This window comes from Mobula hypostoma, chromosome 28 (genome assembly GCF_963921235.1).
Source record: "Mobula hypostoma chromosome 28, sMobHyp1.1, whole genome shotgun sequence".
In the NCBI taxonomy this organism is placed as follows: Eukaryota; Metazoa; Chordata; class Chondrichthyes; order Myliobatiformes; family Myliobatidae; genus Mobula; species Mobula hypostoma.
Genome location: NC_086124.1, coordinates 17377242 through 17398930, shown reverse-complemented (window position 1 = coordinate 17398930; position 21689 = coordinate 17377242). Strand labels below are relative to the sequence as shown.

Here is a 21689-nt window from a genome sequence, read left to right as displayed (position 1 = left end):
TGGCTCTTGACGGGGGAGGGTCGGTGTGTTGGCGGACACTGCAATTCTCCCAGTGAAACGCCGCACGTTTGCGAAACCTATGCCCAAGGGGACGCTAAATCACTGTGAGCGAAGACTCCGCTAGCGACCGGGGAAGCTAAAGGTACTTGTCTTTTAGATTGCAAGAAGACCGAGCGAACGGGTCAGCACCTTTTGATCCTCTTTCTTAAAGCGCCGCGGAGTCCGCACCTGGGGATAAGGTGTTCAGTTCTGGTCTCCCAGCCGGACAGGTGCATCAAGAAGGCGGCATCCCCCACCATCCGGACATGCCCTCTCCTCATTACTACCATCCGAGATGAGGTACAGGAGACTACGTACTTACACTCAAAGCTTCTTCCCCACCACCATCAGGTTTCTGAAAGTTTATGGTCCACTTATCCATGGAAGTTACCTGGCTGATCGTCTCTTGCACTATTAACACACTCCCGGAGACCCCTGTAAATATTAGCACACTTCCCTGTCCCCCTATAAATATTAACACAATCCCAGGGACCCTTGTAAAAATTAACATACTCCCTGCGTCCGGAGACCCCTGTAGATATTAACAAACTCCCCGGGACCCCTTCGTAAAGACTAACACATTTCCGGCACGCCTTTGGAAGGCACCCGGGGAAAATCCACGCATTCCACGCGGTGGTCGTATAGGGAGCGACGGCCCACTGAACGGCGCCGGAATCGAACTCCGAAACCCACGAGGAATATCTGCAGATGCTGGAAATTCAAGCAACACACATCAAAGTTGCTGGTGAACGCAGCAGGCCAGGCAGCCTCTCTAGGAAGAGGTACAGTCGACGTCTCGGGCCGAAACGTCGACTGTGCCTCTTCCTAGAGATGCTGCCTGGCCGGCTGCGTTCACCGGCAACTTTGATGTGTGTTGCTTGAACTGTACTCACATCGCGCTAACCGCTGTACGACCGTAGACCACCAGGTTCAGGTACAGTTATCACACGTCAACCATCAGGCTCTTGTACCGATGTGGGTAACTTCTGATCTGATTCTGCGACCTACAGACCCACCCTCGAGGGCTCTATACAACCCATGTTCTCAGTATTATTATTTTTTTTTACTTAACACACACAGAACGCTGGAGGAGCTCAGCAGGCGAAGCAGATCGAGGGTCTCGGCCTAAAACGTCGACTGTTTACCCTTTTCCAGAGATGCTGCTTGTTCCTCCGGCGCTTTGCTTCGATTTCCAGCATCTGCAGATTTTCTCGTCATTGTTTTTATTTCTACAGTTTGTCTTCTTTTGCACATTAGTTAATTTTCAATATTTGTTCACGTATAGTTTTCCGTAAAGTCCTATTGTATTTATTTTTTTTCCCTTTCTGGTAAGAAAATGTTTCTCAAGCTGTATATGGTACTTTGATTGAAAAATTGACTTTGAACTTTGAACTAATGCATTTCAAAGAACAGTACTGAACAAGAACAGCCCATTCGGCCTATAAACTGAACCATTAAATTAATAATGGTATGGACTACTATACTAACACCTTCTGCCCACGCAGTTAAAGAATTTTGGTTCTGAGCCACGCCTCTGACACGGACGCCAGCAATTAAACATGATCGAGGGTTAATGGTTAAATTGAGACAGTTTAAGGCGGGCCTGATGTAGTGGGTGAGACACCGCGCCTTGCGGGAACAATCCCCCGGATTCCTGCGGCGGGCAGCGAGGCACCTCTGCAGCGGTAACAGAGGTTCCCACCTATTGCAGTCTCGGTCCGTGTGCTCTGGGAGTAGATCCGCCTCAGGTGTGAAAGGGACGGGGAGTGTAGGACGTGGGGGGCGGGTGCGTTTCAGGGCGAGAAGGATGGGGTAGCGATGAAGGAGAGAGGGATCAGGAAGGGATGGAGGAGTGGGGTGAGGGTGAGAGCAGAGAGAGGGATGGAAGAGAGTGCAACGAGCGAAGGATGAGAGGAAGGGATGAGGGAGGGTGGGAGGGATAGGAAGAGAGGGATGATGGAGAGACAAGGAGGGAGGTATGAGGGAGAGGGATGAGAAAGGGGACAAAGAAGGGAGGGGAGATTCCAGAGAGTATTGAAGGAGGAATGAGCAAGAGAGAGATGGAGGAGCGTTGAGGGAGAGATGAGCGAGAGAGGAATGAGGAAAGGACGGACGAATGAGGGAAAAGGGGATAAAGGAGGGACGAAGAGGAGGTGGAGAGGGATGGTGGAGAGATGAGGGAGGGCCAGGACTCTCTCCAGCTGTCTGTATCCCGGTGCCTCGGGACGTGCGTGTGGGGGAGTGGAGGGGAAGCAGGAGAAATTGAGAAATTGCACCTCCACACCGCCACACCCACCCTCTCTGCCCCTCCCCTCCGTTGTATCCTAGTTCTTCCTGGGCTGAGAGTTGTCAGTATCTCGGAGCGGCAGCTGGGAGCCTGTGTGAGGCAGAGACAAAGAGAGAGAGCGCATAGCCCGTGAGTGCACACATAACCTCCGAACCTCCGCTCACCCTCCCTTCCCTCTCCCGATCTCCCCTCTCACTTATACTTTTCCCGACAGCTTCACACAGTCGCTTCTCTCCCTCCTGTCAAACCATCAAACTAAATTGCTCTGTCACATTGCGTCGATCTATCTCTTGCTCTCTCTCAAACATAAAAACTCTCTCTCTATTTCTCTCCCCATCTGAAACTCACCCATTCTGTCACAACCTCCATCTCTCAACCTAAACCTTTTCCCCCTCTCCTTCTATCAACTAACTTACTTTCTCCCTCTATCGCTGTCAAACTAAGCCCCACTCTTTTCCTCTATAAACCCCCTTGTCATAAATCCCGTTTTCTCCCTATCTGGCTCTGTCACTCTCTCCCATTTCTCCCTATCACTCCCTGACACTCCTTTCCCCTCAACCCTCACCATCGCACTCTTTTTTCTCTCTCTCTATCCTTTTCCCTGTTCCTCTGCCTGTGTCTCCCGCTCTTTCCCTTTCCCCCTTCTCTCTTTTCCACTTTGACAAACTGTTGTTTTTTTTCTCTCACTGCCCCCATTTCTCTCTGCTCTCTCTATCAGTGTCTCTCTCTCTGTCCCCCATGTCTCTCCCCCCTCTTCCTGCCCTTTCCGTTTCTCTCACCCATCTTACCCCATTACTCTCTGACCCTCTGTCAGACCACAAACTTTCCCCGCTTCTCTCTGCATCAACATCAAGCAGTCCCTGTCAAATGCCTTCTCAAACCCAATCTCGCTCTTTCCCTCCTTCTCTCTCTCTCTGTCAAACATCAAACCATCTCGCACACATTCGTTGTCCTTCTCCGTCCCTGCCATGTTAAACTAGGACCCCTCTCCTTTTCCCTGCCTAAAATACTCTATCATACATTCCCTTTGTCAAACTATCTATCTCTTCATCTTCCTATCTATCTCTTCATCTTCCTATCTCTCTGTGAAACAGTCTTTCTCTCTCTCTCTCTCTCTCTCTCTCTCTCGGCACACTTTAGCAAATGCCAAACTAAGCCAAACTCTGTCCCACTCTAAGTCTCTCCCCAGCTGTCGCATTTTCTTTTCTCCCGCTGTCCACCCTGTGTGTGTCTCTCTTTCGCTCTTACCCCCTCTCTTCTTTCACACTCTCCCTCCCTCCCGCCCATTGCCCCTTCTCCCTTTCCCTCTCGTCCGTCAGTCTCTCGAAGTGACAGTGGGACTAAAGGAGTTAATCCAATTGCAGTCTGCCCGACGTAACCAGGACAGTGCAGCTGGGAATGATGGGGTTAATCCAATTATGGTCCTGCCCAGTGTAACCAGAAGTAGTGGGGCTGGGGATGAAGGGGTTAACCTTGAACAATTTTGCCCGGTGTAAATCATGGACACTGGGCCGTGGAAATGAAAGGGTTAAGTCTGTTCACAACTCTCCATCTCTCTCAAACATAATTTTTTATACTAGAATATAAAATAGTGGGAAGTTAAGAGGTTTGGGAAACTTTCAAAATCCAACAGAAGGTAACTGAAAAAGCTATAAGGGGAGAAAAGATGAAATATGAAGGTGAGCTAGCCAACAATACCAAAGAGGATAGCAGAAAATAGCAAAATAGCAGGCCATGGCAGTACAGGAAAGGTACTACCGTGGATAGATGATTGGTTGACCGGCAGAAGTCAAAAGATTGGGAATAAAGGGTCTTTTTTCTGGTTAGCTGCCAGTGACTAGTGGTGCTCCACACGGGTTCGTGTTTGGACAGCTTCATTTTAGAGTTAAAGGGCAAAAGTTTAGGGGTAACATGAGGGGGAATTTCTTTACTCAGAGAGTGGTGGCTGTGTGGAACGAGCTTCCAGCAGAAGTGGTTGAGGCAGGTTCGATTGTTAAATTTAATTTAAAGTTAAATTGGATAGATATATGGACAGGAAAGGAATGGAGGGTTATGCGCTGAGTGCAGGTCGGTGGGACTAGGTGAGAGTAAGAGTTCGGCACGGACTAGAAGGGCAAAGATGGCCTGTTTCCGTGCTGTAATTGTTATATCTGGTTATATTTTACGTTATGTTGTCAATGATCTGGATGAAGGAATTGACGGTTTTGCGGCCAAGTTTGTGGACTAATGGAAGTAAGTGCTTAGTCATGCACATCGGCAGAAGGAATAAAGGCACAGACTATTTTCGAGACTTCAAAGTTTACAGGGAAAAACCAGGAGAATAGGAAAATAACAATCAGGATAGACAAAAGAGTGTCAATAGATATTCTTCATTTGGATTTTCAGAAGGCCTTTGACAAAGTGCAGTCCGTGAGGCTGGTTAACAAGAGCCCATGGTCTGGCAGGAAAGGTACTATCTCAGAGGAAGATTGGCAGGAGACAACGAGTGAGGATAAAGGTGGAATTTTCTGGTTGTCTACTGGGTGACCGGGTGGTGTTCTGCAGGGGTCCGTGTTGGGACTGTCTCTTTCCACGTTATATGTCAATGATTTGGATGACGGAATTGATGGTTTTGCACCCAAGTAAGGGTGACGAAGGTTACGGACGGTCGCCAGGAGAATGTGGTTGAGAAGGATTATAAATCAGCCATGGTGTAATGGCGGACTAGACTCGATGGGCCGAACGGCCTAATTCTGTTCCTGTCTTATCGACTGTTGTTTGAGCCTGGATGTAATTTACGACCGACTATGACTAGAATATTAAAGCAAGGGTGTGATGTTGAGGTTTTATGAAGCACTGGTGAGGCCTCACGGAGTATTGTGAACAGTTTTGCGGCTCTTAACTAGCTTCTGTCGGGGTGTAACTTGTGACGGGGTTGTAGCTTGCATTAGTGTGTAATGCGACAGACTGTAACGGGGGCGTAGCTTTTGTTCGGGTGAAACTTAAGACAGACTTGCTGTTGGTGTCCCGCCATAATTTACGACGCACTGTTGTTAGTGTCGAGGTGTAATCAGCGACTGGTCACAGCGTGCGTCTGCATGTGGATTCTTAGCGGGACAGGGAAACACCTCACCTCTGTCTGACTCCATAATCTGATCCCCTTCTCTCTCACCCCAACAGGTTCCGAGAACCTCTGTCCACCTTACTCCCCATGGCTAGAGCTCCGGCCGGCTGCAGCCGGGATCTGAACTGGATCTACCACAGCCTGTGTAACCTGAAGGAAGGGTGGGGTATTCTGGTCGAGGCGCTAGCGGTGGCGGGGTTGGCGCTGGGTGCCGGACTGACGGTGGCCCTTCTGGTGCTGACGCACCTCTCGTGGGGCCGCAGCTCGGCTGCGTGGTGGAAGGGACTGACGCTACCGGCGTTGCGGGTGATGTTGGCGGCCGGCGCCTGGGGTTGCCTGGGGCTCAGCTTTGCTTTCGTGGTGAAGCCGCATGCTGACAACTGTGCGGCCCGGCGCTTCCTCCTCGGTGCCGTGCCCGCCCTCTGTTTCGCCAGCCTATGCGTCCAGGCAGGACTCCTGTTGCGGCGGGGCGGCGGCAGAACGTCCCCGCTTTGGCTGCTGGCCGCCCTCACTCTCTTCCTGGTGGAGTGTCTGATTAAGGCGGTGTGGCTGATCACGTCGACTGTCCGGGCGCGGCCACTGAAGTCCGTGCCAGGGCAGAACCCCTGTTCGGTGGCCAAGAGCGACCTCGTGGGTTCTCTGGTCTATGTGATGGTGCTCTTGGCGACCGGGCTGGCGCTGTCGCTGGCCGCTCTCCTCAAGCGACACCGGCGGGGCCCCCGCCGGCGGTGGAGGGAGGCCGGCTATCTGCTGGTAGCCGCTGCCCTCTCTGCCGCCGTCTGGACCGTCTGCCTGGCCGCCTACCTGCGCGGCGAGCGCCGACCCTCCTGGATTCCCTACCGCGACGCCTGGGACGATTCGCCGCTCGCCGCCCTGTTACTGGCGAACGGCTGGGCGCTGCTGGCTGGCTGCCTCCTACCATGGGTGCTGGAGGCGTGGAGGGCCCGGAGAAGAGGCGAGGAGGATGAGGACGAGACGGACAGCGAGGGGCGGGACAGTCTGGGCGTGTCCAGGGTCAGTTCGGCGGACAACAAGTCGTTCCAGCCCGAGGCAGGTAAGTGTCTCAGAGAGAGGGATAAAAGTTTTGGGGGAGGGGGCGTGGTTTGGAATTGAAAGAAGGGAATGGGACGGTGGGGGAGAGAGGAGGGAGAGATGGGGTTATGGGTGGGATAGGGGAGAGGTTATACAGAGTTAAGCAAAAGGGTTGATACGAGTGAAAGGGAAGAAAGAGGTCGGGAGGAAGAGTTAGATAAGTAGTGGGAGAGAAGGAAAAGGGAACAGAAGGGGATAGAGAGGGAAAAAGATGGGAAGAAATGGGGAGAGAGGAAGGAGTTAGACGGGCAGGGAGAGTGAGAAGAGAGGACTAAAGGGAGAGAGGGGAGGGATTGAAATAGGAAGGTAAGAGTTGGAAGGGGGGGGAAGTTTGGGGAGGAGTTAAATGAGAGGGATGGGTGGAGTCAGCAAGGAGGGATGTGTTGAGAGGGAGGGAGGGTCTGCAGGAGATAGAGGGGTGGGGAGTGAGAGCGAGTGTGTTTAGGGAGGGGAGGGTGAGGTCAGAGAGTGATTAGTCTGTTGATGGATGGTGGAACTAGAGACGGTTAGGAGAGAGAGAGAAGTTGAGGAGATGGGTAGGGACTATGCGGATTAGAGGAGGTCTGTCGATGGATGCTGAGAGAGAGGGAGGGTGAAAGTGGAGGGAGCGGTGTTGGTTAGGTGAGAATCGGAGGGGAAGAGAGGTTTTGAGGAGTTGGGAAGGCTGTATTCAGAGATGGAGAGGTCAGGCGATGGATTGTGGGGTTGGAGAAAGAGAGAAGGATAGGGAGGTAGGGATGGTTTGAGGAGAGGGGAGATGGTATGGTGTGAGGGATTGAGGTGAGGGCCGGAGAGGGAGAGGAGTTTTGAGGAGGAGTATGGAGTATACAGAACGGGGGATGTCTGTGGATGGATGGGGAGAGAGGAAGGTTATGTTGGAGAGAGAGAGAGGGGTGAGTGTATTTAGGGAGAGATTGAGGAGAGGGGAGGGAGTGGTGTTGTTGAGCTCAGCCTCGGAGAGGGAGAGAGGTTTTAAGATGGGTAGGGAGAGGCTCGTGAATGGATGATGGGATGTAGAGGGTGGGAGAGGGTTTTGTGTTGAGGAGGAGTGGGTGGGGAGGGAGATACTGTAGAATGAGATTGGTAGGTGAGGGTGGAGGTCGAAGGTGCGTTGTGCTCTGCAGATAAAGCAGGACCAAAGCCTGAAGCTGCTCTCTATCCTCCCACCTCCAGGGAAGTTGAAATCCCCTTTTGAGGACGTCGGTCCGATGGCGATGCTGAAGCTGAACTCCTTACCCCCGCGGCAGCAACAGCGGTTGTCCACCGTCTCTGTGAGTATCCCCATCCTCACTCTGCTGTCATCGGTCCTAGAATACCCTCCCCACACTCCTGAGAGGGCTACGGGGTCTTCAACACACCTCCATTGTCCTATCTATCTCTCCCGCTCCCCATCTACCTCTCCCTCTTCCTCCTGTCCCGCACCCACTCTCCCTCCCCCATATCTCTCTCCCTCTCTGTGTACCTCCCTTCATAAATCCCGGTTACCCCTTTCAGTCACCCTCTCTCTTCTTTGCCTCCCCAGAACCCCCAGTACCGGACGCACTTCCAGTGAGCGAACCGGCGCCAGCACGTTCGGCCTCAGGATCCCGCTGCGCGATGAAACCTGGGATTTCGGAACCTGGAGAGACATTGGAAAGGGTGGGAATAGGAGTGGTGGCTCGATTTGGTTGGGGGGGGGGACTGTTGTGTGATATCGTCCTCCAGTTACCTTGTCTGCTGTCTCTACCCGCCAAAGCACGCCAAGTCCTGGTGGGAGGGTGGGATGTGTTTTAAGAGCGATAGGTTTGCAAAGAGCCCACTTTATAATATTATAATACTTATAGGGGTTGTGTCATAATAAAATCTTCCGAAACACCGAGCCGTGTCCGTGGTTCACACTACAGTCGAATATAATCACTATAATAAAGTAAAGTAAAGGCATCTGTTAGTCTTGTGAGACCATGGAACTCTGCGCCTGGAAAGTCTTCACTCTCCAGGGCGCAGGCCTGGGCAAGGTTGTATGGAAGACCAGCAGTTGCCCATGCTGCAAGTCTCCCCTCTTCATGACACCAATGTTGTCCAAGGGAAGGGCATTAGGACCCATACAGCTTGGCACCAGTGTCGTCGCAGAGCAATGTGTGATTAAGTGCCTTGCTCAAGGACACAACACGTTGCCTCAGCTGGGGCTCGAACTAGCGACCTTCAGATCGCTAGTCCAATGCCTTAACCACTTGGCCACGTGCCTACATAAAGTACTGGGTGTTAATAGTTAAGAGATAATAGCATTTATTTTTTCACTCGTGGAAGTCAATGTCAAATTTACAGGTAGATGCAGCAGTCCGTGTGTGCATACGCAGCTCATCATGTTGCTTGCACCTTATTGTTTTTTCTCTTTATTGCAGTACAGTGCAATACATAAAATTTACTGCAGCACTCTGCAAAAGTCCTTGACCTTCACCCACGGCTTAGCTTCTAACCCGGCGGAACCGTTTCTACTGACAGGAGAAGGGGACAAGGCGGGTTACTGGCGCCTTAAAACCGGTCGCTTCGGGCAGATGGGGCTCATCAGCCGTGGTTGGCAGCTCCAACAGGAGAAGCAAACCTGATCGCAAACCTCCGCTGCCCTGCGGCTATACCCACTCACGGGGAAGGCTTCGGGAGTAAACCCCGAGGGAAAAATCCGGAGCAGGAGTCCCTAACTACACTGAGTTCAATGCTGACTGGCAACTCCTGGGACGCTGCTGGCACCAAACTGTACCGGTCTCTGCCGTCCCTTTGGGTTCAGCAGTTGCGTGGAGAGGGCGAGTTTGCTCCATGTGCAACAGCTCGTTCTCCACATCGCGCTGCCCAGGCTTGTGTATCTGGACAATATCCATGGAGAACTCTGACCGACGGAGACCCTCACTCTTCATATTTATGTGTGTGTGTATCTGCATATATGTATGTATATGTATATATATACATTGTAGGTACATTGAAAAACTGAGGAATGCACACAAAATGCTGAAGGATCTCAGGAGGTGAAACAGCATTTAAGGATGTCTTGGGCCTAGAATCTTCATCAGACATGAAAGGAAGGGGAAAGAAGCCAGAATAAGAAAAAAATTAATAAGAAGAAACAAAAAAGAAGTCCGAATAATCCTTTGCAGTCGTGATACAGGGGCGCGGACCGGGACGCCCAGCATCCAGCATTTTGTGCGTGTTGCTCTGGATTTCCAGATCTCCAGAAGTCCAAAATCTCCTGTGTATTTATGCAGTGAAAAACCTACTCGCAGCAGCAGCACAGGAACAGGGCATCAGATACACAACGTTCACAAGAAGAAAAATGTCCTAAATGTAAATTCTACACGATTTTGTTTTTACAAGCTAGAACACAATCAGAATAAAAATTAAAAAAAAAACTAAGTCCATTGCAGTGCAAAGTGTCACTGTACTGAGGTAGTGATTAGGGTTGTGTCGGTTCGTTCAAGAACCGAATGGTTGAGGGGAGTAGCTGTTCCTGAGCCGAGTGGTGTGGGACTTCAGGTTTCTGCACCTCTTGTCCGACGGAGCTGCGAAAAGATGGCATGGCCCGGACGGTGGGAATCTATGACGTTACCTCCTTCAGGCAGCACCTCCTGCAGAGAGGCGAGGGAGCACAGGGCAAAAGTTGGCTGGATATGTGAGGGGCCGAAGGATGAGGACGGGACGAAAGAGGGTGGGGGTTAGATCGATGGGAGTGCATGATACGCTGAGGGATGAGTAGCGGGAGGAGGCGCAGAGGGGGCGGGGTCGGTGAGCGATGAGGAAGGAGGGGAGGTGACGGGCAGGTGAAGGGAGGGTGAGAAAGAGAGGAGGTCAGAACGGGATGGGCAGGTGAGGAGACGGAGTGGGACGAACAGGCAGAGGAGAGGGGTAGTTGCGGGGTGGGGAGGGGGACAAGGAGGGGAGGAGGTGGCGCGTAGTTGATGGGGAAGTGGGGGGAGGGATCGGTGAGCGGGAAGAGTTAGACCAGGAAATGGTGAGGGATGGGGGCGGGGCGGGGTTGGGAAGGAAGATGGCGGATAAGGAGGGGAGCAGGAGAGGGTGAGGAGATCGTGAGTGGAGAGGTAGGTGAAGGGACCAGGAGCAGGGCGGAGATGAGGAGTTAGATGAGGGGAGTATAGGGATAGATGAGGGAGGAAGGGGGAGGAGGTGAGGTGGTGCAGGAAGAGGGGTGTGGTAAGTTAGAGAGAGGAGGGGGGAAAAGAGGGGAGGGTTAACTGAGGCGGAAGAACTGGAGGAGCAAATGTTGGGGAGGAGGAGGAGGAGGGCGGGGGGGGTGGGCTGCTTCGTGACGTCAACAGGCCTCTGTTACCTACTCCGCTGACGTCAGCAGGAGCCCAAGGTGAGGATGGGGAGGGGGTTTAAAGTGTGGGAGCTCATCCTACCCCACCTCCTCGAGTCCAGGAACTCCCCCGAAGGATCTGCGGCCACCTCGTTCGTCCAGCCGGCGGCAGCCAGAGAATGGGGCCGGGGCGGGAGGCGCTGAGCGTGACACCGGACGAGAGAGGAATGTGGGGCAAGGAGAAGATGCTCTGGGCCTGGCTCTGGATACAAGACCACTTGAACCAGGGGCGCCTCTTCCTGCTGGTAGGAGACACAGTCTGGGGGACCGACTGTGGCACCGTCCCGTCCCGCGCACACCATTTGCGACATTGTCCCATTAGAAATAGAACGCCAGGCTCACTTCCCCCCGAACACAGACTTCTGGTTCCCCGTTACGTCCCGGACACAGCATCTGGACCATTATCCTACAGTGAACACTCCGTCCGTAACACTGTCACAGTGCAGAAATACCGTCCCGTCGCGAACGGGCTGTTTCAGACACTGTCTCATTTTAGACTGGCCGCATGGAGCTTTGTAGTGTTGCAAACTCGTCGCACCAATAAGGCAATGAAACAGACCAACTACGATCGTCTCAAGGCTCTGCGGGGTATTACCATTACTAAAACAATATCAAAACAATTGCAATAGCAATAATAATATAATTTCCAATACCACAATATCAATACCATTATCCATACCAATTCAATTTCCAGTACCAATGCTAATACCAATATCAATATCGACACTAATTCCAATACTAATACTATATCAATACTAATACGAATACCAATATCAAACAATACTAATATCAATATCAATTCAAATTCCAATTCCAATACAATGCCAATATCAATTCCAGTTCCAGTACAAAACCAATATTAATACCAATACTAATATCAATATCAATACAAATTCCAATCCAATACCAACACCAATTCCAATTCCATTTCAATACGAGTTGAATACCAATAATAACACCAATTCCAATACCAATATCTTGTTCCCCCGGGCAGGTGTCATCGCTGATTATCTTCATCCTGGTAGCCCTCTATGGGTACCGGAGTGAGCGGCCAGGGGACCACGTCTGTATCTTCAATGGCAGGAACTTCATCTGCCGCCTCCTCTTCTTCTGTACCTTTGTGACGATGATCACCAACCTCACCTTCCTGTGCCTGGATCCCTACCTGCCACACATACAGGTTCCAAGGTACCTGCATCTCATCTGTCTGGCAGAGCTGGCGACAGCAGGTGAGGAGGCAGGAGGCTTCATGGGTGGCCCAGCTGAGGAAAGGCAAAGCGTCTGGGTCTCAGGCAAAAAGTGAGGCACTCTCCATCTGGCCAATATTGCTGGGGTCAGACAGAGTGAGGCTCCCTCCGCATCACTCCATCACACACTCCCAGGGTCAGACAGAGTGAGGCTTCCTCCACACCACCTCATCACACACTCCCAGGGTCAGACACAGAGTGAAGCTCCCACTACACTGTCCCATCACACACTCCCAGGGTCAGACACAGAGTGAAGCTCCCTCCACACCGTCCCATCACACACTCCTGGGGTCAGGCACAGAATGAAGCTCACTCCACAGATGCCCAGCTTCTGCCCCCTCCCTCTCTGACATGCCACCTTCTCTCTTTTCTTCCTACAGTGATCTGGCTATTTGTCTGGGCTCTGCTCAGCATGTTCATCTTGGAGCAGTGGATCCGTTCGGAGCCATCCTCGGCTAATGTCCACAGCACTCGCACCATCATCACCATCGCTTTGGCCGGAGCTGGCTGCTGGGTAAGTAGCTGGACTGCTGCTCTGGGCATGGTGAGGTGCTACAACTATCTGACAATCTAGGAGCGATGGGACACTATAAATAGCTGCCTGTTTGGTACTGATGGGACACTGCATATGGTGGCCTGCCTGGATGTTAGTGTGACAGTGCAAATGGCCACGGCTTTGGACTGAGGGTTACTGCAAATGGTCAAGGGCCTGGGACTGATGGGACACTACAAATGGTCTCAGGCCCTTGACTGATGGGACATTGCAAATGTTCGCTGGTCTGAGAGAGATGGGACACTGATAATGCCCACAAGTCTGTGACTGATGATACACTGCAAATGGCTGCCGGTCTGGGACTGATGGGACAAAATGGCCACTGGTCTGGGACTGATGGGACAAAATGGCCGCTGGTTTGGGACTGATGGGACAAAATGGCCACTGGTCTGGGACTGATGGGACATTGCAAATAGCCACTGTTCTGGGATGATTAGGACTCTACGAATATCCACAGGTCTGGGTCTGTTGCGGCACTGCAAATGGCTGCCGATCTGGAATGGATGAGACACTGCAAACATCTGCTGGCGGTGTTCCCCTCTGTGTTTGTTCCCACTCCCAGCCCTTGGCCCATCCCAGTTCTCCTCAGAGGCTGTCAGAGACTGTTCTTCCCCCATTGATCAGTCTTCCTCCCCCTTTCCCAAAATCGGCAGTGAGCTCTTCAGACTCCCCGACCTCAAGTGAAGGACTGTGGATGCAGTTGATGACTCTGCCTCAGCCCAGTCCTCCTGAACTCCAGCAGGATGCCTGGTGAACTCAGCGGGTCAAGGAGGGAGGGAGGGATGCGGTCTGCCTTCATCTGCAAGTCTGCTAGTGAGGTTGGGGCCAGTAGGGGGAGAGAGAGAGAAGGCAGAACGGTCTCAGGGGGTGAGGCTGGGACAGGTGGAGTTGAACTGGTGGAACGGCCATTCACACTGAGAGAAAGGCTGCCTACGGAAGTGTCAGATGTCAGGGATGAGGGAGAACTTAATCACTCAGAGGATGGTGTGAGAGTGGAATGAGCTGCTATTGAATGTGATGGATACGGGTTTGATTGTAACAATTAAGGGAGATTAGATACTGTAGGTACATGGATTTGAGGGGTCTGGATGGATATGTTCTGACTGCAGGTAGATGGAACGAGGTAAAAGACCAGGTTATAGACTAGATGGGCTGAAGAGCCTGCTTTTTTGCTGTGAAGTTTTGGACCTTAATGACTGCATAATCAGTATTAGAATCAGTTCTAGTATCACAGACCTATGATGTGAAATTTGTTATTTTGTGGCAGCAGTACACTGTAATACATAAATAATACTTCTGGCACATTGGCCTTTGTATATCAGAGCACTGAATACAGGAGTGAGGATGTCCCTTTGTACAAGACATTGGTAAGGCTGTATTTGGAGTATTGCGTGCAGTTCTGGTCACCTCCCTAGACCATAAGACCATAAGACAGAAGCAGAATTAGGCCATTCGGCTCAATGAATCTGCTCTGCCACACACGGGGAATTCTGCAGACGCTGGAAATTCAAGCAACACACATCAAAGTTGCTGGTGAGCGCAGCAGGCCGGGCAGCATCTCTAGGAAGAGGTACAGTCGACGTTTCGGGCCGAGACCCTTCATCAGGACTAACTGAAAGAAGAGCTAGTAAGAGATTTGAAAGTGGGAGGGGGAGGGGTAGATCTGAAATGATAGGAGAAGACAGGAGGGGGAGGGATGGAGCCAAGAGGTGGATGGTTGATTGGAAAAAAGGGATATGAGAGGATCATGGGACAGGAGGCCCAGGGAGAAAGAAAAGAGGGAGGGGGGAAAAACCAGAGGATGGGCAAGGGGTATAGTGAGGGGGACAGAGGGAGAAAAAGGAGAGAGAGAAAAAGAATGTGTGTATATAAATAAGTAACGGATGGGGTACGAGGGGGAGGTGGGGCATTAGTGGAAGTTTGAGAAGGCAATGTTCATGCCATCAGGTTGGAGGCTACCCAGACGGAATATAAGGTGTTGTTCCTCCAACCTGAGTGCGGCTTCATCTTTACAGTAGAGGAGGCCGTGGATAGACATATCCATGCTATCAGGTTGGAGTTGGCTGATATATTAGTCCCTTTAACCCTATTCTCCTGCCTTCTCCGTGTACCCTTTGACGCCCTTACTAATCAAGAATCTATCCACCTCCGCTTTAAATATACCCAATGACTTTGCCCCCACAGATGTCTGTGGCAATGAATCCCATAGATTTACCACCTTCTGGCTGAAGAAATTCTTCCTCATCTCCGTTCTCAAGGGACATCCTTGCATTCAGAGGCTATGCCCTCTGATCTTAGACTCCCCTACTCTTGGAAACATCCACTCAATCTCTACCCTATCAAGGTCATTCAATATTTGAACGGTTTCATTAAGATTGCACCCCCCCATTGTTCTAAACTTTCATTTCTGGAATCATTCTTGTGAACATCTCCTCTCTAATGACAGCACATCTTTTCTTGGATAAGGGGCCCAAGTGCATGCCTTATAAATCCTCAGTATTACGTCCTTGCTCTTTTAGTCCAGTCCTCTCAAAATGAAGGCTAACATTGCATTTGCCTTTCTTACCACTGACGCAACCTGCAAGTTAACCTTTTGGGAACTCTCCATGTCCACTCTATGTTGGCCTTTCAATATTCGATAGGTTTCAATGAGATACCCCCCGCCCCCTTATTCTTCAATACTCTGGCAAGTGCAGGCCCAGATCTCCTCATGCATTAACCTTGTCATTCCCAGGATCATTCTTGTGCATGTACAGGAAAAATATTGACATATACAGATAACATTCTTGAAAGGGTGCAGAGAAAATTGACAAGGATGTTGCTGGGATTTGAGGACCTGAGCTACAGGGAAAGGTTGAATCCAATGTTCCCTCAAACATAGGTAGAGTAAATACATGTAGACTTTTTCCACTAAGGTTGGGTGAGACCGGAAAAAGAGGTCATAGGTTAAGGGTGAAAGGTGAAATATTTAAGGGGAACTTCTTCATTTGGAGGGTAGTGCAAGTGTGGAGCAGCTGCCAGTGGAAGTTGGGGGGGATGCAAGTTCGATTCTAACATTTAAGAGATAAATGTTAGAAATGGACAGGAGGGATATGGAAGAATAAGGTCTGACTGCAGGTCGATGGGACTAGGCAGAAGACCAGGAAGGCATGGACTCAATGAGCAGAAGGGTCTGCTTCTGTGCTGCAGTGCTCTGTGAAAAGGTCTCAAAGGCTCTGCTTTCAACAGTCTAGATCCAGGCCCAAAGCATCTGCCGTCTCTTTTGCTTCCCCCTTGCTAACCACCCCTTTCATTTCCCCAGGTCCTGATGGTGGTGCATCTGACCCTGAGGCTCCAGGAGTTCAAGTCCTCCATGACCTATGGGGTTTCGGGCCTATACGCTGGTCAGGGGGAGACCCTCCCCACCAAGTCCAGATGGGACCTGAGATCTCGTGGAGCTTCCAAATCGCCTGTTGCTTCTGTCTGAAAAACTTGTTTTTTTAATGGTTGCGCAATGAATCCAACTCCCCACATTTCATCTCTTAAACGCAAACTCTTCAGAAAAGACAACTTCCAGGACATTGTAAGGAAGGTGACCCTTTGGCTTCTGCACCACGACCCCTGGACAACTCTGGAAGGTTTCTGAAGTCTTATCAATTTTAAAATTATCTCTTCACTGAAAAGAAATCAGACATTAAAATTCCTCCCCGCTCCGGGGAATTATTTTTCAGCTGTAACCATCAGAATATAGAGATCGAGGTGCTTTCTTTGCGGGGGGGGGGGAGGGGGAATGTTCTGCAGTAGTCTCTGAATGTTTGGAAATTGAGGGAGAGGTGGTGAGGAGGGAGCGCCACAGTTTGGGAGGGGCTGTGAGGAGGGAGTGCTGATGGAGAGGGTGTTGTGGCAGGGAGCGCTGTGGGAAGGGTGATGAGGGAGCATTGTATTGTGCTGTGCTGTGCTGGGGGAGACGAGGAGTGAGTGCTGTGGGAGGGGTAGACAGAGCACAGTGGGAGTGGGCTGAGGAGGAAATGCTGTGGGAGGGGGTGAGGAGGGAGAACTGTGCGAGGGCATGAGGAGGGAGTGCTGTGGGAGGGGTGATGAGACGGGGTGGTGAGGGATCACTGTATCTAGGGTTGCTGCAAACCCATGCCCCTCTGCGCTTCCTTAGGGAAGAGGCAGTGGCTCAGAGACAGACCCTTGTAGGAAGTATTTCGCTTGTGTATATTATACTCCTCTTCATTGCGTCTCTGGGCCTGTTCTCAATAGAGTTCAGAAGAACTAGAGGGACCTCAGTGAAAGTTACCAGATACAGAAAGCTATGAACACAAGAAATTCTGCACATGCTGGAAATCCAAAGCAACATACACAAAATGCTGAAGGACCTCAGCAAGTCAGGCAGCATCTATAGAAAGGAAAAAAGCAGTTGATGTTTCAGGCCAAGACACTTCTTCAGGACAGAAAGCACTGGATAGAGTGGACATGGAGACAATATTTCCATCAGCTGAGCGTCTAAGAGCAAAGAGCACAGCCTCAGAGTAAAAGGATGTCCTTCAATTAACTGCTATGTGGAGTGTTCGAATATACAGTGGGATTCTGGTTAATTGGTCCCTCAGTTAATTGGGGCATCTGCTTATTTGGGAGAATCTCTAAAGAACACAAAACTCTTATTTGGGACACTATACCACTTAATTGGGACAGGAAGTGTCAATAGACAATAGGTACAGGAGTAGGCCATTCAGCCCTCTGAGCCAGCACCACCATTCACTGTGATCATGGCTGATCATCCACAATCAATACCCTGTTCTTGCCTTCTCAGTCATGTGTCCACTAGGTGCGACACTACGTTTCGAGCAAACAGTTTTTAAACAGCATCGGTTGTGTGTATTTGTGTTATTTTATTCTTTTGGACTGATAGACACCGATTCAAATAGCAGAGATTTTTGATCATTTTATTTTGACACTACTTCATGCAGGAAGGCAATGAAGGAAGTTCATTATCTGCACTAATTGTCTGCACAGATTTTGTTCATTTATAGTCAATGTAAAGAATGTGCTACACTGGGTGAATTCCTCCACTGATAATTGAAAGTTGGTGAGAAATAACCAACTTGGGGAGGGGAGGAGAAGATGGCGACGTGACGCAGCGCGCGTGGCCGCTCCGAAATGATATTGTATTTGTTAAGTAGAAGCTGTGCACAATCCTGATTTGATGGAGACAGACGTGAGAAGAACGGAGGAACATCTGGAGAAGCTTCTGAAATGTCCGCTTCGCTGCCGCTGCTACTGTACAATCCAGAATCTCCAGAGGGGAAGGCCCCAAATCCTCAGCTTTGCCTAATGCCTGTTGCCAGGGTCAGGGCCGAAGCACTCGGCAGAGATGGTGCTCGGCGCTCGGTGTTGGAGGGCTGTTCGGAGGCTCGAAGTTTTCCGATGGACTCGAGTCGGCTGCGGTCAGGTGCTTCCAGGATGCTGCATCAGCAAGTTTGCAGCGCTGGAGGTTCATGGCAGGAAGAGTTTTTTTTTCTTCCTTCTACCATCTGCGTGAGATGATGGGACTTTCGAGAGACTATGAGACTTTTTTTTACCGTGCCCATGGTCTGTTCTTTATCAAATTACGGTATTGCTTTGCACTATATGTTATAATTATGTGGTTTTTGCCAGTTTTTCAGTCTTGATTTGTCTTGTGTTTCTGTGATATCATTCTGGAGGAACATTGTATCATTTCTTAATGCCTGCATTACTAAATGACAATAAAAGAGGACTGCGTGTTCTCATAATCTAATCTAATCTAATCTAAATAAGCAGAAGACAATTCAGAATTGTTTCAAAATGATTTTACTACTTCAGCAAGTTGGGAACAAAGAACTTGAAGGTATTGACAAATGGCTTGAATGTTATAATGACAATGAAGATTTGGAGGATGCAATCATTGAAAGCATTGTATGAAGGCAGCCCACTATCTGCACTGAGTGCCTGCACCCGGCAGTGTACTCTGTCTGAATTGCTCCATTAATAACTATTAGGAACTAATACACAGTGTTATAGTCCTGTAATATTGGTAGTGTCCTAATTTGTTCTGTAAATCATTTACATACATAATTTGTTACTCAGTTAAATGGTAGTTTGTCTTTTTCCAATACCCTTGCAACTATTTACAGTACATGAAACACCCAGTAGTTGGGGTTGCTGCTTAATTGGGCCAAGATCTGCTGGTCCCAATGTGTTTCAATTAACTGAAATCCACTGTGTCTCCCTCCTCCTTGACTTTATTTAATTCATTGTCTATTGTGTGGACTATTTTCTAAATGGGGAGGAGATTCAATAATCAGAGGTGCAAAGGGACTCAGGAGTCCTGGTTCAGGATTTCTTAAAGATGAACTTGCAGGTTAAAGCCCTCCCAACCATTGAGCTCATCTACATGAAACACTGTCACACAAAGGTAGCATCCATCATCGGGGACTCCCAACACTCAGGACATGCTCTCTTCTTGCTGCTTCCATCAGGAACAAGGTACAGGAATCTCAGGATTAACACCATCAGGTTCAGGAACAGTTATTACCCCTCAAGAATCTCTTGAACCAAAGTGGATAACTTCATTCAACTTCACTTGCCCCATCATTGAAATGTTTCCATAACCAATGGACTCACTTTCAAGAATTCTTAATCTCATGTTTTACCTATTTATTTATTTACCTGTCAATTAATTAATTGTTTCTTATTTTTGTATTTGGACAGTTTATTGTCTTCACTCTGGTTGAATGCCCTAGTTGGGCAGCCTGTTGATTCTGTTATGGTTATGATTCTACGGATTTATTGAATATGCCACGAGAAAATGAATCACATGGTTGTATATGGTGACAATAATGTACTTTGACAACAAAATTTACTTTGAACTTTGAGGGTAAGTCTGTAGTAAAGAAGGGAAATAAGTTTGTTAGGATTCATAACCTGGACCCACATCACCTCCTCATTAGTCTAGAAGGTACAACATCATCTACACTTTCTGAAGAGACTGAGGCATGCAAGGCTCCCCCCACCCATTCTAACAACTTTCTACAGGAATGCCCTGTGGCTTCGAGGCATTAGACTGCAAGACCCTACGGATGACAGTAAAAAACACCGAGTGGGTCACCGGGCTCTCCTCTCCATTTAAGACATTTGCAGATGAAGGGCCCAACGCATTGTTAATGATCCCTACCACCCATCCCACACACAACCTCTTTGACCCACTACCATCAGGAGGGAGGTACAGGAGCATCAGGACTGGGCCTGCCAGACTGCATAACAGCTGGGACTAATGAATACCCTGCCACCACCAAGGTCTCATCACGAGGATGTAGTGAGCAGTTCACTGCTTTATTTATTTATTGAGATGCAATACAGAATTGGACTTTCCGGCCCTTCATGCAGTGCCACCCAGCAACCCACCGATACTAACCGTAGCCTAATCACAGGAATTGTCAAATACCAATTAATTTACTGACCAGTAGGTCTTTGGACTGTGAGAGGAAACCAGAGCACCCCAGAGAAAACACATGCATTCCACAGGAGGATGTACACACTCCTTACAGAGGACACTGGGATTGAACTCTGATGCCCCGAGCTGTAATAGCATCGTGCTAACCACTATTGTTTAACTGCACTGCGCACTATGTGCATTTTTGAATTACATTTTATTAACATATTTATGGGAATATTTTGTTTACGTGCTCTGTGTGATATATGATTTGTGGGTGAACCATGCTCAGGAGGAATGTTGTTTCATTTGGTCATATATATGTACAGTCAGGTGACAATAAACTTGAACAGTTTTGCAGGAAAATCCTACAAAAAGTAGTGGATACTTTCCAGTCCGTCATGGGTAAAGCCCTCTCCACCATTGAGCACATCTACATGGAACGCTAATGCAGGAAAGCAGCATCCATCATCAGGGACCACCAGTACCCAAGTCATGCTCTCTTCTCGCTGCTGCCATCAGGTGGAAGGTACAGCAGCCTCAAGGCCCACACCACCAGGTTCAGGAGCAGTTACTACCCCTCAACCATAAGGAAGGAGGTACAGGAGCCTCCAGACCCACACCACCAGTTTCAGGAACAGTTATTACCCCTCAGCCATCAGGCTCTTGAACTATCAGGGATAACTTCACGCAATTTCATTCACCCCCATCACTGAACAGTTCCTACAACCAATGGACTCACTTTCAAGGTCTCGTCATCTCATGATCTTGATACTTGCTTACTGATACATTCATTCATGCATTATTATTATTTCTCTGCTTCGTATTTGCACAGTTTATTGTCTCTTGCACAGCGGTTGTTTGTCCAACCTGATGGGGGCAGCCTTTCATTAATTCCATCTTTGTTTCCCCTCCCCCCCCCCACCTTGTCTTTCTCCCTGGGTCTCCTGTCCCATCATCCTCTCATTTCCCCTTTGCCTATCACCTGTCCAGCTCTTGGCTCCATCCCTCCCCCTCCTGCCTTCTCCTATCATTTTGGATCTACCCCTCCCCCTCCCACTTTCAAATCTCTTACTAACCCTTCTTTCAGTTAGTCCTGACGAAGGGTCTCGGCCTGAAACGCCAACTGTACCTCTTCCTAGAGATGCTGCCTGGCCTGCGGCGTTCACCAGCAACTTTGATGTGTGTTGCCTGGTTTTTATACTTACTGTGCATGCCTGCAAAAGAACGAATCTCAGGGTTGTGCATGCTGACATGCCTGTACTTTGATAGTAAGCTTACTTTGAACATTTTTAGAAGTCATGAACACCAGGGTTGTACTCTTTACAAGGCGCTGGCCAGACCGCATTTGGAACAGCGTGAGCAATTTTGGGCCCTGTATCTAAGGAAAGATGTGCTGGCCCTGAAGAGCACCCAGAGGAGGTTTACAAGACCAATCTCGGGAATGAATCGTCTGAAAAGCATGTAACATCTCTACATCTGTACTGTATGGAGTTCAGAAAGATGTGGAGTTGCAGAAACTTACTGCAAACTGAAAGGGCTGGGTAGTCAAAGTCAAAGTAAAATGTATTAGCAGAGTGCAGTCATC

At 49.5% G+C, this 21689-nt stretch overlaps 2 protein-coding genes across 2 annotated transcripts; both read left to right on the top strand.

Annotated features, from left to right (window-relative positions):
* The first annotated feature begins 324 nt into the window (after positions 1-324).
* On the top strand, positions 325-8194 carry LOC134338843 (G-protein coupled receptor family C group 5 member C-like). Its single transcript, XM_063034983.1, has 4 exons — positions 325-339; positions 5486-6483; positions 7695-7792; positions 8044-8194. The coding sequence occupies exons 1-4, from the start codon at positions 335-337 to the stop codon at positions 8071-8073; spliced, it is 1131 nt and encodes a 376-aa protein (XP_062891053.1). The 5' UTR covers positions 325-334; the 3' UTR covers positions 8074-8194.
* Positions 8195-10932: 2738 nt separating this feature from the next.
* Positions 10933-16132, top strand: LOC134338733 (synaptogyrin-4-like). The gene is made up of 4 exons (XM_063034776.1): positions 10933-11111; positions 11861-12095; positions 12494-12627; positions 15968-16132. The coding sequence occupies exons 1-4, from the start codon at positions 10986-10988 to the stop codon at positions 16130-16132; spliced, it is 660 nt and encodes a 219-aa protein (XP_062890846.1). The 5' UTR covers positions 10933-10985.
* The last annotated feature ends 5557 nt before the right edge of the window (positions 16133-21689 follow it).